This window comes from Gymnogyps californianus, chromosome 22, assembly GCF_018139145.2.
Source record: "Gymnogyps californianus isolate 813 chromosome 22, ASM1813914v2, whole genome shotgun sequence".
Taxonomy (NCBI): domain Eukaryota; kingdom Metazoa; phylum Chordata; class Aves; order Accipitriformes; family Cathartidae; genus Gymnogyps; species Gymnogyps californianus.
Window position 1 is genome coordinate 1403057 of NC_059492.1, and position 15188 is coordinate 1418244.

General features: G+C 46.5%; 1 protein-coding gene across 1 annotated transcript in view; it reads right to left on the reverse strand.

Annotated features, from left to right (window-relative positions):
- Positions 1–2615: 2615 nt before the first annotated feature.
- Positions 2616–15188, reverse strand: part of HIVEP3 (HIVEP zinc finger 3) — a 66869-nt gene continuing 54296 nt past the window's right edge. Inside the window, exons 4-6 of the mRNA XM_050909864.1 lie at positions 14929–15027; positions 6408–7468; positions 2616–3553 (exon numbers count right to left, since the gene is read on the reverse strand). Of these exons, the coding sequence (XP_050765821.1) occupies positions 2660–3553; positions 6408–7468; positions 14929–15027 (2054 nt within the window). The 3' untranslated portion in view covers positions 2616–2659. The remainder of the gene's footprint in view (positions 3554–6407; positions 7469–14928; positions 15028–15188) is intronic.

Below are 15188 nucleotides of genomic sequence, written 5' to 3' on the forward strand. Positions count from 1 at the left end.
AGAAAGCTTCAACTCATCTTGAGCTGCTGGAAAAGCTTTAAAAAATAATAATAATAATAACAATAATAATAATAATAATAAAATAATAAACCACAACAACAAAAGCAAGAAACCAATGTAATGACTTCTGGGTTTTGTTTGGCTTTTTTTTTTTTTCCTCTGTCCAGAAATGACAGAGGGGGGAAAAAAAAACCATGTAAAGTATCAACAGGTCAAGGATTAAAATACAGTTACAGAAAGTAGCCGAGCAAATTTGATCTAGCCCAAAGCTCATGTCAAATGCACCTAACAAAACCAGGACGCTGAGTGCACAACTGCTGCATTATTTTTCTTTATGTACAATTTATATATATATATATATAAATTAAATACAAAAAGCTACCTTGGAATAATGTTAAGAGTGTGACAAGGGCAAGGGGGGGAAAAGTGGCAGAAGCCAAGAAAGTCAAAACTGTCGCTAGATTTGGTGGATGCTTTCCAGGGATGCTCACACCAACCCTGGCTGAGCAGTCCACTCCGGGTCATCTTGATATTAAGCACATGCTTAAAGCCTGAGTAGGATTTAAGCTGGTGCTTAAGAGTTTCACTGAACAGAGTTGCTATGCTGAACTGAACTCTCAGCCCCTGCTGCTGCCATGGGATCTGGCCGGGTTTGAAAGCAGGACCAGCTTCCAGGCTTGGGGCCAAAGAGGGGGAGATGGGAAAAAGGGAAACTTGATAAAAGTGCTAATTAAGGTATAAATGGGTTCTGGACTTTGTTTTGGTCAGTGTCACAGCCTTAATGTTATTTCCGTGATATCTTCTTTTGTACTTAATTCCCTTTACAAGAAAAGCAAAAAAAAAAATCACAGAAGATTACTAAAAAATTTATATTATTTGCCCGTGAAACGGGAACAGTTCATAGCTCATCAAGTCTGGAAAGGAAATATGTTCTCATTCAGGGTTTTATTTGATTTCTTTTAATTTTTTTTTTATTTTTTATTTTTTTTTAAAAAGTGTATTACGTACCCGATAAACTGGAACAGCTCTGAAAGAAGAAAGAACTGGTCCACTGGTTAAATATTTATATCTTTTTTTTTTTTTGTTAAAATAAAAAAAAAAGAGGTTTGTACAGATTCCATAGACCAGAAAACCCTCTGAAGTAGTAAAGAGCCTGCTGTCTGCTAGGGCAAACATGTATCGAACATTTGTATTTTAAAAAGTGTGTTAACGTGACAGAGAGGAATGGCTCCATCAGATCTCTCTGTATTTGGTATCATATCTATTGGCAGTAGAGGCCATTGCTCTGCTACGGATGGTTATAGTTAAAAATTTGCTCTGGAAAAAGTTACTGTGCATGCATAACAAGCTGATTGCAAACATTAACCACTCAGCATCATAACTTTTTTCTTCCAAAACACCAAAAAAGGGCCCATCTGCACAATAAGGACTATGTTTGCGACGTTCCGCTTAAATAAATAAATAAAATTAAAATAAGACACAGAGTCACTCGTGAGTTACAGAGTTGCAGGCATGCGAGCGAGCAGAGCACAAACTACTCCAGCATCCCTAGAGCTCAATGAAGCCAAACCAGCCAGGACCGAGCAGGGATGGGGTGGAGGGAGCTTGTCCGCAACTAAAAAATTACGGAGGAAAAATAGTTGTAAGGCTGAGTTTACTTCCACTTATAAACCAAGGGAGGGTGTTTACAGAGGGCTTCCAAACCCCAGAAAAGAGGGGCTCTCAGGCACAGGCATGACTTTGCCGGGGCGATGTGGGGGCATCGCGGAGCGGCCGTGCGCGCAGGGAGTGGGCGCGGGATGGAAGGATTAAAGCAAGCAGGAGGCCGGCTCGTCCAGCGAGAGACACCATTCCTGGCACTGGGTCTACATTCGATACATTCCTATGTTCTTGAAGTTAAATCTTTGAAGAAGAACCTTTTTTTTGTCCCTTTTTAGAAAAGTGCTTTGATGGGTTCTGCAGGAGGGAGGGATGCTCAAGATTCATTTTCTCTTTTGAGTGACAATTTCTCTGCTGGGAACGAACCTCCCCCTACTCAAGGAAGTGCTAGTTTCATTTACAAGTTCAGGGTAAACACATTTTTCAAATGTAAAGCAGTCTCAACTGTTTAAAGCACAACCATAGGCAATCAGAGGGATGCAAGAAAAAAAAAACAAGCACTTTGCGAGAATTAAATAAAGCATGTAATAAATATGAATCATAAACTTCTGTACACAGGAGCAAGGGTTTGGTTTTTTTTTTTAATCATTTAATCAATATAAAAAAGTTTTTCTGTTTTGTTTTTGTTTTCAGTGCATCTTCTTCCTCTTAAAATGCTTAACCCTTTCCTTTCTGCATCTCTCAGGCCCATAATTACGCACACCTAAATGGCAAAAAAGACAAGGTCTAACAAACCCCTTTCCAAAAAACTCTAAAAAAATATTCACAGCCTCAAACAGTTTTGTACATTTCAAGCAACAAAAGGTATAGAAAAAGGCACAAGTAACTGCATACATGTGGAGATAATACCAGACTGGGACAAAGAAAACCAGGAATCTTCCATGGGTTTGGTCATTCACTAGAGTGCTTCTTATAGCGATGATTATACTAAAGGAAATAGTGTTGAAAATGTCTGTTGATTTTACATAGGAAGCCTAAAGGTGGAACTGATGGTGGAGGCTTAAGTACTTCCCGTGTTTTCATCCACCTTTTTTTGAGTTTGACCTAAATCTGCGTGCTCTAGGTGTGGACTGCTCTTCCTGGAGGTTCCCCCTTGGCGACTGGGCTCTCCGGAGAGGTTTCTCCTCCGGACGGAGAACGGCTGGGCGTGCGAATGGCTCGATGAGGGCTCTGAGAGGCAGCCAGTGCTGCTGCTTCGGTCCAATGGCTGGGAGGGGAGATCTGAGATGAAAGTGCAGGATGATTCAAAAGAAGTGCTCGAGCTGCCAGATTGCTTCTTGCCCGGTTTTTTCAAGGGTTCTTCCCCGCTTGTCGAAGGCTTTGGAGAGTGCTCGTCGGTTGTGCTGGGGCTGGCTGGGGATGCCGAGCAGCCTGCCTGCTCCGCGTGGCTAGACTCAGCGAACATTTTTACCCTGTATTCCTCCTGGTCTGTCTTTTGCTGAAGCTCACTAGTCCTCATTTTCTCTTCTAAGTAACCACTGCTCGTAAGCTCTGGGGACAGTGTGTATTTAGAAACCTTTGCAACCGGGGAGACGGATGCCGACGACGGCTCCCGCGGGACCTGCGGTTCCTCGTCCCTCTTGGGAGCCCGGCTGAACTCTGTGAAGCTGCTGCCACCAGAGGCAAAGTATCCCGCTTGCAGGGACATGACTGAACTGGGCACCAGGCTGGGATGGGTGCTTGGCCTCGCCTGGACCATCTGGATGCCCCCAATGGGAATCATAGGATACGGGGTCCTCGTGAGCTGCTGCGAATGCAACGGGAGATGGCTGAAGACATTCTCCTCCCCTTGGCTGGGAGCGTGGACATGTATTTCATGAGGTGCCTGCAAGGGTCTGGAGTAGACAGGCTGCGTGACGCCAGGTGAGCATGTTGGGCTTCGTGGTTCTATCTTCTGCACCGGAGAGGGAAAAGAAACAGCTGAATCAGTGCAACGTACAAGTTACAGCATTAGCATCATTAATGCACACTATAAGGATTGGTTTTGTTAACATTTTATTCTAATTTGAGGGAGATCAATGAATTGAGGAAGATTTGGACTCCCAAACACAACCCACAGTATTTGCCTTCTGGGTACAAATATGCCCACGGTCTGTTGGGGCACAGATTCAGGGCTTTGGTTCAGGCTTGTGTCATTATAAAATCATAGAATGGTTTGGGTTGGAAGGGACCTTTAAAGGTCAGCTAGTCCAACCCCCCTGCACTGAGCAGGGACATCTTCAACTCGATCAGGTTGCTCAGAGCCCCGTCCAACCTGACCTTGAATGTTTCCAGGGATGGGGCATCTACGACCTCTCTGGGCAACCTGTGCCAGTGTTTCACCACCCCCATCGTAAAAAATTTCTTCCTTATATCTAGTCTGAATCTACTCTCTTTTAGCTTAAAACCATTACCCCTTGTCCTCTTGTCAGAGTTGCCTCTGAAACCCTGGCAGAGGATGCCAGTGTTTCCTGCCATCCGAGCTGCTTTGGATCCCTTTCAGTACATGGGGTTTCTGAGAGCCCAGAATAATGTTATTTATTTTTACTGTACTTTCTTAAAGCAGGATTACATCCTTACAGCTGCTAATTGCAAGGATGTTTTGGACCGAGTGAGAGACAGCATTAACTCTCATTTGACACAAAGCACACCCATCAGTGTGGTCCCCACCACCACCCTCATGGTGTGGTCTGTAGAAATCAAGGGTTAATACCCTACCATTTTACCTTTTCCTCTTTCTCTCTCGGTGCTTCACATAGTTTCCTAATGTACATCATGGAGAGATATGTGGCTAAACAGAAATGGATTAATTAGTGATGAGGTTATAACTAAACCCCTAAACAGGACTCCCAAGAAGAGGAAGCAACAGAAACTGAAATCAACTTTCCATTAAGATGGGGTTAGCTATAAAATTTGAGGATTCACTGGAGGGCATATTTCTTTGTAGGATTATGGAGAATTGCCTGACCCTGCGAGCTGGATCTCTATGAAGAGGCGACAGAGGAAAGCAGCAAAAGATAACAGAAGAGAGAGAGCAAGAGCCACTGAAGATAGTGTATACTTGGTCAGCAGTTACAAGCCCAAACACTTGCTAAATCTCACTTATCCACATGAAGTCTCGGCAGAATCACTATAGGGATGCAGGGAAACCCCCAAACAAATCATCTTGATGGTACAACAGCCACCAGAAGGAGAGACTACCTACTGCAAGAACCAGCAGAAAGAGAAATGGTCATGGTCAGGCCTGATGTAGAGACTTGGCAGAAAGCCTTACACTGAAGCTAAGCTAAGATCGTCTCCAAGTTTCTAAGCAATGCATAGGGCACCAGTTTTGAGCACAGAGCTCCGTTTGGGATCTGATAAATCCACCTCTGATCTTTCTGTCTCTTGTAGCCTTACTGGGAACGTAATTTTGCAACAAAAGCCTAGCTGTCCATCTCGCTGATAAATGGAAAGTTTCCTGTTCAGGTCTTTGTTGTTGCTTTGGAGGCACATGAGAAAAGCAACAGTGGTGACTTTAGGTGCATAAAAGGAGCAGGAAAATGGAGCAAAAAGGTATGTGTGTGAGCGTAAGTTAAAAGGTGTGAATGGGCAGATAAGCAGGGGTATACAATATTGTCTCCTACTGTGGTCTAGGGAGCTTAGGGGATTTGCTACAAGTAGTGGCAGTGGGCAGTTTTCCTGACAGAGATGCTTTCAGTTGAAGGACTGGGGTTTCCACAGCCCTGAGATTCACCACAAGAAGTTAATTGACAGGAAAGGGAAATAGTATTAAAGTAAGCAAAAGTTTGGACCTAAAACAAAGGATGGTCTCTGAGAAGGTAAGACAAACACTCATAGTGGAAAGCAGAAGGAAGGCAGCACCAAAAGACAGTACATTATCATAGACATGGAAGAAACGCACACTGGGCAGCGTGGCTTTTCTGGAGAAGACCTGGGTCAGCATCTGCCGTGACAGGTTCTCCAGGGGTTGTATAAAGGCCTCTCTCTTCCCAGTGCAGTCCCTAAGGGCTCGAGTCTCTCCTCACACCAGTTTCACAGCAGAGCAACTCCAGCAACTGAATCTCATGTTCATCAGCACAAATTATAGGAGAGCCAGGCTCTTCAGTAGAAATGGGAAACGTTCCACCAAACCCGACGTCTAATTTGCCTGTAGCAGTGGGAGGAACATGCAATTTTCCTTTACCCATAGGATTTGATATGTCCAGCAGAGAGATTAAATAATTTTCTGGACCCAGTAGTAAACACCTCTCTGTGCTGAAGAGAGAAGCGAGATGAAATCAGAGATGTCCAAACAAACATTTCTCAGCAGTTAATCTAACAGAGTTGGCTGCGTGTGTACATAGCCCAGAGTGCAATGGCTAGTTCAGATCTGGTTCAGGTCGCTGACCAGTGAAAAATGGTCACAGCTTCACCCCAGCTGGTGAAATCTCAGAAATGGGTATGAAATTCCCAGGAAAAAAAGCCTCTTAGTGACAACTAGTCATTGTTACGCAGTCATCCTTACTGCTTGTCTCAGCAGGAGACTGGTTGTGTCAGGAGTGTAAATAATCCCTTGGAGAAGGGACAACTTTATTTCTCTTCAACTGAGATGGGCAGGACCAAAATGGGTGCAAAACCCATTGCTGTCCACTGTCACTTTTCTCTGGGTTACCTGTGACATCGGTCACAGTCAGAGTCACTGTGCACTTCTGCATTGCAACCTTCATTAAAAAACATATCAGAGAAGGTACTGCAGGGACTAGAAGGCAAGAGGGGCTTGAACTTACCAGCTTGGACTCGTAGAGCTGTACGTTTTTGCCAAAGAACCTGTGAGGTAGAGGCATCGAAGATAATATCCCATGTTGGGCTTGATATGAGCTTTGAACTTTGTCATCTGCTGCTGATTTGCTAGTACCAGGCAAGTCCTCTTTCCCGGGGGATGGATACCTAGACGATTCTGAACAGCCTGGAGACAAGACTTTCTTCAGCGATAAATATCTGACTGATGACATCTCTCTGCTTGGCGACGAGTGCCTCACAGGGGAGACTTCTCCTTCTGGTGGAAGGTATGTTCTTGGGGACAGCTCTCTTCTGGGGGAAAGATGCCTGCTGGGCGACAGCTCAAGTCTTGGTGACACACATCTCAGTGGAGATGCCTCCCTCCTGGGAGAGACGCGCTGGCAAGGAGACAACCCTCTCCCTGGAGACAGGCACCTTAGAGAAGACAGTTCTCCAGTTGGTGAAAACCGTTTCGGTGAAGTTTCATTTTTGGTTAATAGGTGCTTTCTTGTTAGCATTGGTCTGCTGCTGCCACCACCTCTGCCAGAGTCCTGGCTCGGAGACCACCTTTTTCTTGGGGACGTGTCTTTTGAGGTTGACAGGTCCATAACTAAGGACATCTGTGGTCTTGTGACAGACTCTTTTTCAGCAGAAGCCAATTGTTCAGTGGAGGTCAAAGCTGGTCTGTGGAGACTCAAGAAGCTGTGGCACACAGCAATGTCACTGCTGTCTGCTGACCACTTTGTCTCCAGCCCTGAGGAGGAGGCCTGCTGGCCTTCACCTACTTTATGGCTGCTGGAAACAGTTTCTTGGGCTAAGGACAATGCTATTTCAGTGCCTTCCTCTTGAGAAGATGGAGAGCCACCTGAAGAGTGCAGCAGGAGGGTAGTATGTTTGCCTTCCGGCAACTTTAAAGGTGGCTCATCTTGGCTCTCCTCTTCCTCCTCATCTTCCTCATCTTCATTTTCATCATCATCGTCAGATTCCTCTAGGTCTGAAAACTGGTGTTCCTCAATTGGCTCAGATCCCTCCCGCCCCTCAGAGTCCTGGAATAGGTCTTCACTGGTTCCTGAAGGGATGGGCAAACACAAAACAGAGAGTGTAAAACATACATACAGGGACTATTTTTGTGCTAAATCTGATCAAAAGTTCTAAGGGGACAAAAGGCGAGAGGACCCGGCTATCTCTTAGATCTGATCATCTCATGCTTTGAAGCCTACAGTCTTGCCCTCTGTGCCAACTCTGCTCCTGATGATCCTGGTAGATCCCAGTGAATCCCACCATTGGGACCTCCCGCTCTACCCTAATTTTGGTTCCAGCCATTGCTATCAACACACGCAGCCATCGGTCCCTGCTTCTGCTGTACACCTTCACACACCCTGCCTGCCTTTCTCTAGAAATGCAAAAAAGGATCTTAATAGATGAGGAGAACAGCAGCACTATCATTCTTTGGTGGGCTTTTTATGACTATTTGTTGCAATGGTGCCTACAAAATATCTACAGCTGCCAAAGTATGGGAAAGTTGCTGGGATGACTGGTCCCATCCTCCACAGGTTGGGCCTTTTCCTGCCTAGATTACGTGACAGTTAAACATTAGCAAGACAGGACTTTTAATAAAAAGCAAACAATACGGTTGAAAGAACCTCTGTGGATTTTCCCTTATTTTGATAAATTCTAGCTATGATGCAGATGTTTCTTTGTGGCAGAGGTTTTTGCTGTCTGTCTGTGGAAGGCCTTGCACAGGGATGCTTTATTAATAAGAGCTTGTAAACAGTGAGGAGTATACAAAAAGCAAATTCTAAAGGATTTGAAATATATCAACAGGTAAAAATACAGCATCTCTCTTCTACTTTAAGGGCCAGCAGAAGCTTTCTGAGATCAGTACCAAGCTCCCAAGGAGATCACTGCCGGCTCGTCCGCTGCTCTGCTCTGCACTGAGAAAAATCTGCATTTCCCCATGCCAGATGTGCCGTGATCCTGGCAGAAACGCAAGCTCAGCCTGAAGAGGTCCATCGGGAACAGCCACTGGATGTCACTATAGCTCAACAAAATTGCACTGTCAGGAGGCTTTCCTGCAAGTCCCCACTGCTCTGGAGGGGCTAATCAAATACCAGTTTCTCAAACTCTGTTTGTGCCAAGCACCAAGACGACGGGTGCAGAGCTGCTGCGACACGCTTGGTCCCTGGCTTTGGAAGGAGAGTGCCTGGATGCTGCTTTGACACCTGCGTGAAGCCAGGTAACTAATTGCAACACTGCTGGGCTCTTTTCCCTGTCAGTTCAGCCTAGGACACTGTTTCTCCTCTGATGAACACTGAAACAGTTTTCCATTTAGAGCTGCCATCTGTCAGCAGGACGAGCTGGAGGGGAAATTAAACGGAGCTAATGCTGAGGCTGGACCACACCTGCCTGCAGCAGGCAGGGTGGTTTTCAGAAGGGAACATGGCCACACAGTGAGAAGTCACTGTGATCTATGGATAAAAAGTCTAATTTTGTTTACTTTGAATAACAGGGCCTTGCTAGTAAATGCTCATCAAGTATTTGGCATTACCAGTGAAATAAGAAATGTATTTTACCATGGCTGATTATCCATCCAAGAGTCAGCCTGAAATGCATCTCATTTGCTCCCCACCCCGTTTCAAAAGGATCTGTTAACTAGTCCATAAAGCAAGACCTACTGCAGAACTCGTACAGCATCGAATCAAAGTCAGCAGCTCTCCACCAAGAGGCTGACTTGCATTGTGAAATGCTTGTATAATGATGGTGTTTGCTGGACCCAGGATCCAGTGGCGGGTTGTTTGCAAACTCCCAAAGGAACTGAGTTCAGAGCAAATATTATTCCAAATGACCAGTTCTCCCAGCTGTAGGGTGAACTGTGCATATTTTCTGCTTGGAAAAGGAATGCATTTTACTACCAGAGCTATGAGCTAGTCCCTGTCTCTGGTTTTGGGGTTTGACATCTATGGGCTTCGGGATGGACAGGCAACTATAGCCTCAGCCTCCGCTGCGTGGCTCCGAGAGCCTTGTCCTGTGTGGTCTCCTTTTTTGGCCCCAGTCACGCGATGGACAGGCACTGGCCAGGATAGAGAGCAAGTATGGAGTGAGGGAAACGTGAAGTCAGCTCCGCACTGGGGAGTTGTTTGCATTTGCCACCGAGGGAAACATTTCAGAGAGTCCTGGGACAGCCCAAAGGGAATTTGCTTTGGCCTCCTAACACGCTTCTTGCAGGCAGAAAGAGAGCTCAGACCTGAGCTCTGCCGTCTTGCTACTGAAATGCATTTTGCTGAGCTATTGGGCAGAGAAAGGGCAAGTCAGGAGAAGACAGAGAGGGAGGGAGAGATGGAAGAAGGAAGGAGAGAGGGAGCTAGTGAAAATGTGCCCCATCGACGCCTTTGTCTCAGGGTTGCATTTCATTACAAGTGTGTTATTCTAAGGTTATTCTACCAAACTGGTTCAATCACACCAAGCAAAACCAATGCAGCAGTGAAGAATTATACTCCAATCTCCTTTTATAGTAACACCCCTTACTTTCTCCTGCCTCTTAAAGAGAAATAAAAACAATCAAATGAAATATAAGTCTAGTTTAAAATAATCCAGGGAGTTTTAGGAACTGCTGCTCCCTCCCCCCCTGCCCCCAAAGGAAAGCACGGCAATCTTCCTGCGCTGGTTTGTGTCACATGGAAATAGTAATCTTTTTTTTTTTTTTTTAAATTAAAATAGTCCCTGCTAGGCTCTGTTCTGAGCCTCTTCGCAAAGAAGAGAGAAGACACTCTGTGGTTACGCAGGGGAAGGCTCTTTGCAATTCACTATTCTGAGAACAGGGGATGCATGATACAGCTGTGATCTCTGATTTCTCATGCACCTTTCTGCCATTTTTACCTTATTTTCTCATCCATCCAAATAGCCCCAACCATTACAGTACAAAATATGATTTTCTGACCACCTTCTTGGCTGCTTTATTTAGTATTTACTTGGCATTTGTGAGCAATAGGCCTCCTTACTCATGAGGCAGAATATCTGAAATTTCAGCCGAAGTCCAGTGTTAGCTTTAACCAGGTGAAAAAGAAGCTGGAAGGAAAGAAAGGAAACGTCCTCCGATACCACACCTTCCCATTTTCACCTTTCTGCATTCCTTCCTGGCAGACCATCCCCTTTACACAAACACAAATGGTCTTCATCAATGGGAGGAAATGGGGACTGTATATTTTTTGTAATTCTAAAATTACACGGATTGCTTGCATAATGCAATAAAGTCCAGACAGCGCAACACATTCCAGCCGTGCAGCCAACAGCAACAATGGGAGAGGAGTCCCTTCCGAAAGCTAATGGGTTCCTGTCCTCTGCAGTCCAGGTAGGGCCCTTCCTTGCTGGGTTTAGCAGGTGTCCAACCACCATGTGTTCAGCCACAAGCATTCAGGGACCAATGATGTAATGATGGTCAAAAAAAGAGTCCCCCAGCTGGTGGTCCCACCCTTTCCACTGAGTGCTCTCCCAGCTGACCTGGGGATGCAAGGAAGACCTTTCTTCGGCTTTTGTTTAGACCTGCTCTTTCCATGGGGCCAAAGGCTGAGACCAGCTCAGCCTCATCACCTGTCAGACGTCTGTTTTCGCAAGCAGAGTGCTCCCATCAGCTTACAGCCTGGACGGGCTTTCACACCACTTGCACAACACACTGCTGAGTGCACTATTATTAACCCTGTATAAGCCCGGGGATGAATGACTGCAGGAAATCATGAATGAAAGCATTCCCCTGGACTGGTGAAGTGAGCCTTTGTAGTTCTGTCCTCAGAAGCCTGCGATTACGTGTAACATAAACAGGACTTCTGATATGCAGGTTTTCAAAAGTGACGCTCAATTAATATGAGTCATTAGTTCTAATTGACTACAATGGAAAGGTTTAAAATAACAGTTGTTCTTTTCGGAGTCACGCAACCAACATATCAGGAGTCACCTTCCTCTTTCCCTATCTAGCTTTGATCTGCAGAAGCATCACTGATGGGTGGTATAACAACAGGGAGAGCCTTCTGGAGACCATCAGCTAATGAATTATTTTAAGTGAGTTACCGGGCTGAAGGAGTTCTCCAGCAATCCAGCACAGGAGCAGCCTCCCGTTGCTCACACCACACCAACTCACACCCTTGGCGCAGCTACTGCAAAATCCCTGACTAGGTTTTCTTTTGGCCATGCCCTCCTTTGGAAAGGCCATGGCCAAGTACAGCACGTCTCTGCCTGATTGAAAGGTTGCTCTGAAGAGCTGGAGAAAAGCCAAGAGTTCAAGCAGATTTAAAAGGAAGAAAGCCATCCCTTGAGGCAGAGCAGCACACTGTCAGCCAGGTCAGGTATCTTTAGCCTTGGTTAGATGTTTATTCTGCATGGCCTGGGAGAGCCCTTCGTCCATCTTTGTACATGTCAGGAAAGGCACTGTGAAAGGGGGCACGGGTGTCTGGTAATGCCATAGGGCTCTTTCTTTCTCCCATGTCCTCGTCCCCTGAGTGCCCAGTGACTACACCTGGCCTGAACCAGAACCTAAGCCTGAAATGGCATGGTACCACTGCACTGGGGCATCACTGGGGTTTGGGACTGGTTAACCAGTGGGACTTCTCAGATATCTCCTACAGGTTCTCTGCTGGCAAGTTGAGCCATGGTCTGTTCAGGTCAAGGACAGTCGCATCAGCCCTCCAAGCCACATTTGTCCCAGGACAGTGACACAAGCCCTGCAGCCCCATCAGATCACTCTGCATCTGCACCTCTGTGCCTCCAAAACAGGGTGGCCACATCCAGCCTCCTCTGCAGGAATGTTAATTCCCAAACTGTGCTCAGCATTTTTTTGGAAGTGTGGTAGATGGCCTCAACCACTGTTGATTGCTCCTGCAGCTTATGTTGAGATGATGGTGTGCCAGTGCCTGCAAATGTCCCCAGCACAGTTTAATTAACCAACGTGGAGAAACCCCAAGGATACAGCACGCTGCAGGGGACAGCATTTCTGAGATTCAATATCCAAAAACTGAGACTTAAAGCACCTCAGAGGGTCCCAGCGGCCAGGGCTGCCCGGCAGGCACAGCCTCCCCAGCCCTGTGAACCACCTGCACCGCGAGCTCCCTCTGCGGCATGAAGGGCTGCAGCCTGCAGCAGAGCCAGCTCCATTCCCACCATGGGCTACGCAGGGAAACACACTTAGTGATTTTTAATTACCTAGGAAGCAGGAAGCACGTGACACTGCCCACGTCCCAGGAACCAGCCCCTTTCCCAATAAAGCCTCTGATGGACTTGACCTCAGCAGGGGACCGGGGTGATAAGCGCTGTTTGTTGTTCCTGCCGAGTTAACATTCCCTGGCTCACAGCGCCGTCTCCAGAACTTGCTCAGCTGATGTTCACTTTATAAAAATAACCGTGGCGCCATGTGTTTTATGAAGTTCATTTTAACCCATTGTCAACAAACCCTTGCGGGCTGTGGCAGAATGAATCCCAGGGATGGGGGAATCAAAATTGTTTGGGGTGAGACAGGGGGATGAAACAGGAAACAGGGAAAAAAAAAAATGCTAAAGACAGCCACAAGAGCTGCTTTCATACTGAGATTTCTGGGGTGGCAGCCAGGAAGGGTCAATGGTGTCATGACCAGCCTGCAACGCAATGCAAACAGAAAACACCACCCTGCTCTGTGGCACTACGTGTTTTATCCAGGAATAAACACGCTGTGACAGAGACAGACCTGTGCTCCCAGAGTGTCTCTTCCCTCTATAGCTGGAATGTGCAGTGTTTCCTATAAACGCAAACAATCCGCTGACCGCAAAGGCAGATGACCCAAAATTTCATGCGGACTTGAGATCTGCTACCCCTAAGGCTTCCTCCCCATTATTCCTGCGCTGCGGCTCCAGCCACGAAAACTCAGGGTCTTGCTAAAGGAAACAGAATAACAATTGTAAAAACATCTAACTGTTCCCTGGAGACACATAACCTAACCCTTCACAGCTGTCGGAGCACAGCCTCCAATAATTTGGGTAAACTATCTTTTTCTAGCTCAAACAGCTAAGTATACATGAGACTTCCCCATGTTCTTTCATGTCCCAGCTTGGAGATCTTTCTCACCTTTCCCTGAACATATCTGATGGAGACAGGAGTGCTTATGGTCACCATACTCCTGCCTGATGCTACCCAGCCTCCCAGGAGGAGATCTGCTTCTCGGGATGATTTCAGGAAAATTCAGCTGCAGATACTATAAACCAGGGCGGAAATTACTAAATAAGAGAGTCATGCGTCCTTCTCAAAGAACAGACAGACTCCTGATTTTACAGAGCCTTGGATAGACTTTGTGTGTGTGTGTTTGTGCATAAGTAGGTGAAAGAAGTAAGCAGGTGAGTCACGGTAAATGTATCTTCTTGTAAAGCACCCAGAATAAAACCATTAAATGTCAAAGCACCATGTTATTTTAGTTTTGCTGGCTCTTTCCCTACTGAGAAATCTTCCAGATCATTTCTGACCTGGGTGATTCGCCTTCATCCTACACATCGAAAAGACCCGTGAGAGTGAGGGATGAGGGAAGCCGTTGCCCCCATGCTGCTCACACCCCACCTGGTATGCTGAGGTCTCCAGCAGTGGTGCAGGGTCCAGGCTGGGTCTGCCTGCAGAGACGGGAGCCGCTCATGCATGCACCAGTCCCTCCAAACGCAGCCCAGGTTTGCACTGGTAATTTGGGGTCTCCTAGGATCAGCCAAATACAGTAAGATGGGCAGGTCCCTAGAAGATGATCCTTATGGAAACATCCTTCTCTGGAGGCCCTTCCAGGAGGAAGGTATCCCCTGAATCATTAATTGCTGGAGTGCATCCTGTCTGCAAGAACATCACCACAGCCTGCACGGGCCAAGCACCGAAGGGTCACCCCTGCGCTCATGCTTAGCACTTCAGCTCCTGTAAAATATGCTGTCAGATCCTAACCAGGGATGCCAGGACTGATTTTTCTCCTTCACCCACTAGACTGTGCTTGCAGCAGCAAAGTGGGGGTTCACAGCCTCATGCAATGCATCCTCGGGTGTGGGTCTCGTTTTGCTGCTTCGGAGACTCCCTCTACGGCCAGGAGAGACCCAGGCTCTTCCAGAGCACGGCAATCAGGCTCCTGCACTCCCTGCTAGAGATACCCTGAAATACCAAGAAGCACCTTCTCACGCCACGGATCCACTATTTATTATTATGTATATAGCCCTCATGCAGAGCTCTGGGCCAAACGCAGGATGCTCCCTACCCATCTGTTTACTCTTGCCTCTGTCTGCAGCCAGCCAAAATACTTCAGACAAACATGCACAACCCCCAGCAGGGAGACACGGGCTCACAGACTGTCCCACGGATGCAGACTCCCAGGATGGCCCCGTAACCCATCCCATGCAAGCAGAAATCCTGGCTTGGGTGCTGGAAGGAGCCTGGGGTGAACAAAGCTGCTCCACATCTTTGAAAGGATGATCTGCGGAGCACATCTCCTGCCGGAATGGATATTGCCCTCTCTTAGCAGCAATAGCAGGTTTATAATGTGAAAGATTTTACCTTCTTCGGCTTCCAGATCCACCAGTGAAGATACCAACACGCCCATCTCCTGACATTTTTTGCTGTGGGCCTTTGACTTCATATGTTTAGTCAGATTCCCTGAAAAGAAGCAGAAAACATATTTTGGTCAATATGGCTCTTTTTTTCTTTTTTTTTTTTTTAATTTTGCAAGCTCAGCAGTAACAAGTTAATTGGCTCTGAACCAGACAAAGGAGGCCTCTGACTCTCCCCAAACCACTATCCATTGCAAATACGCCGTG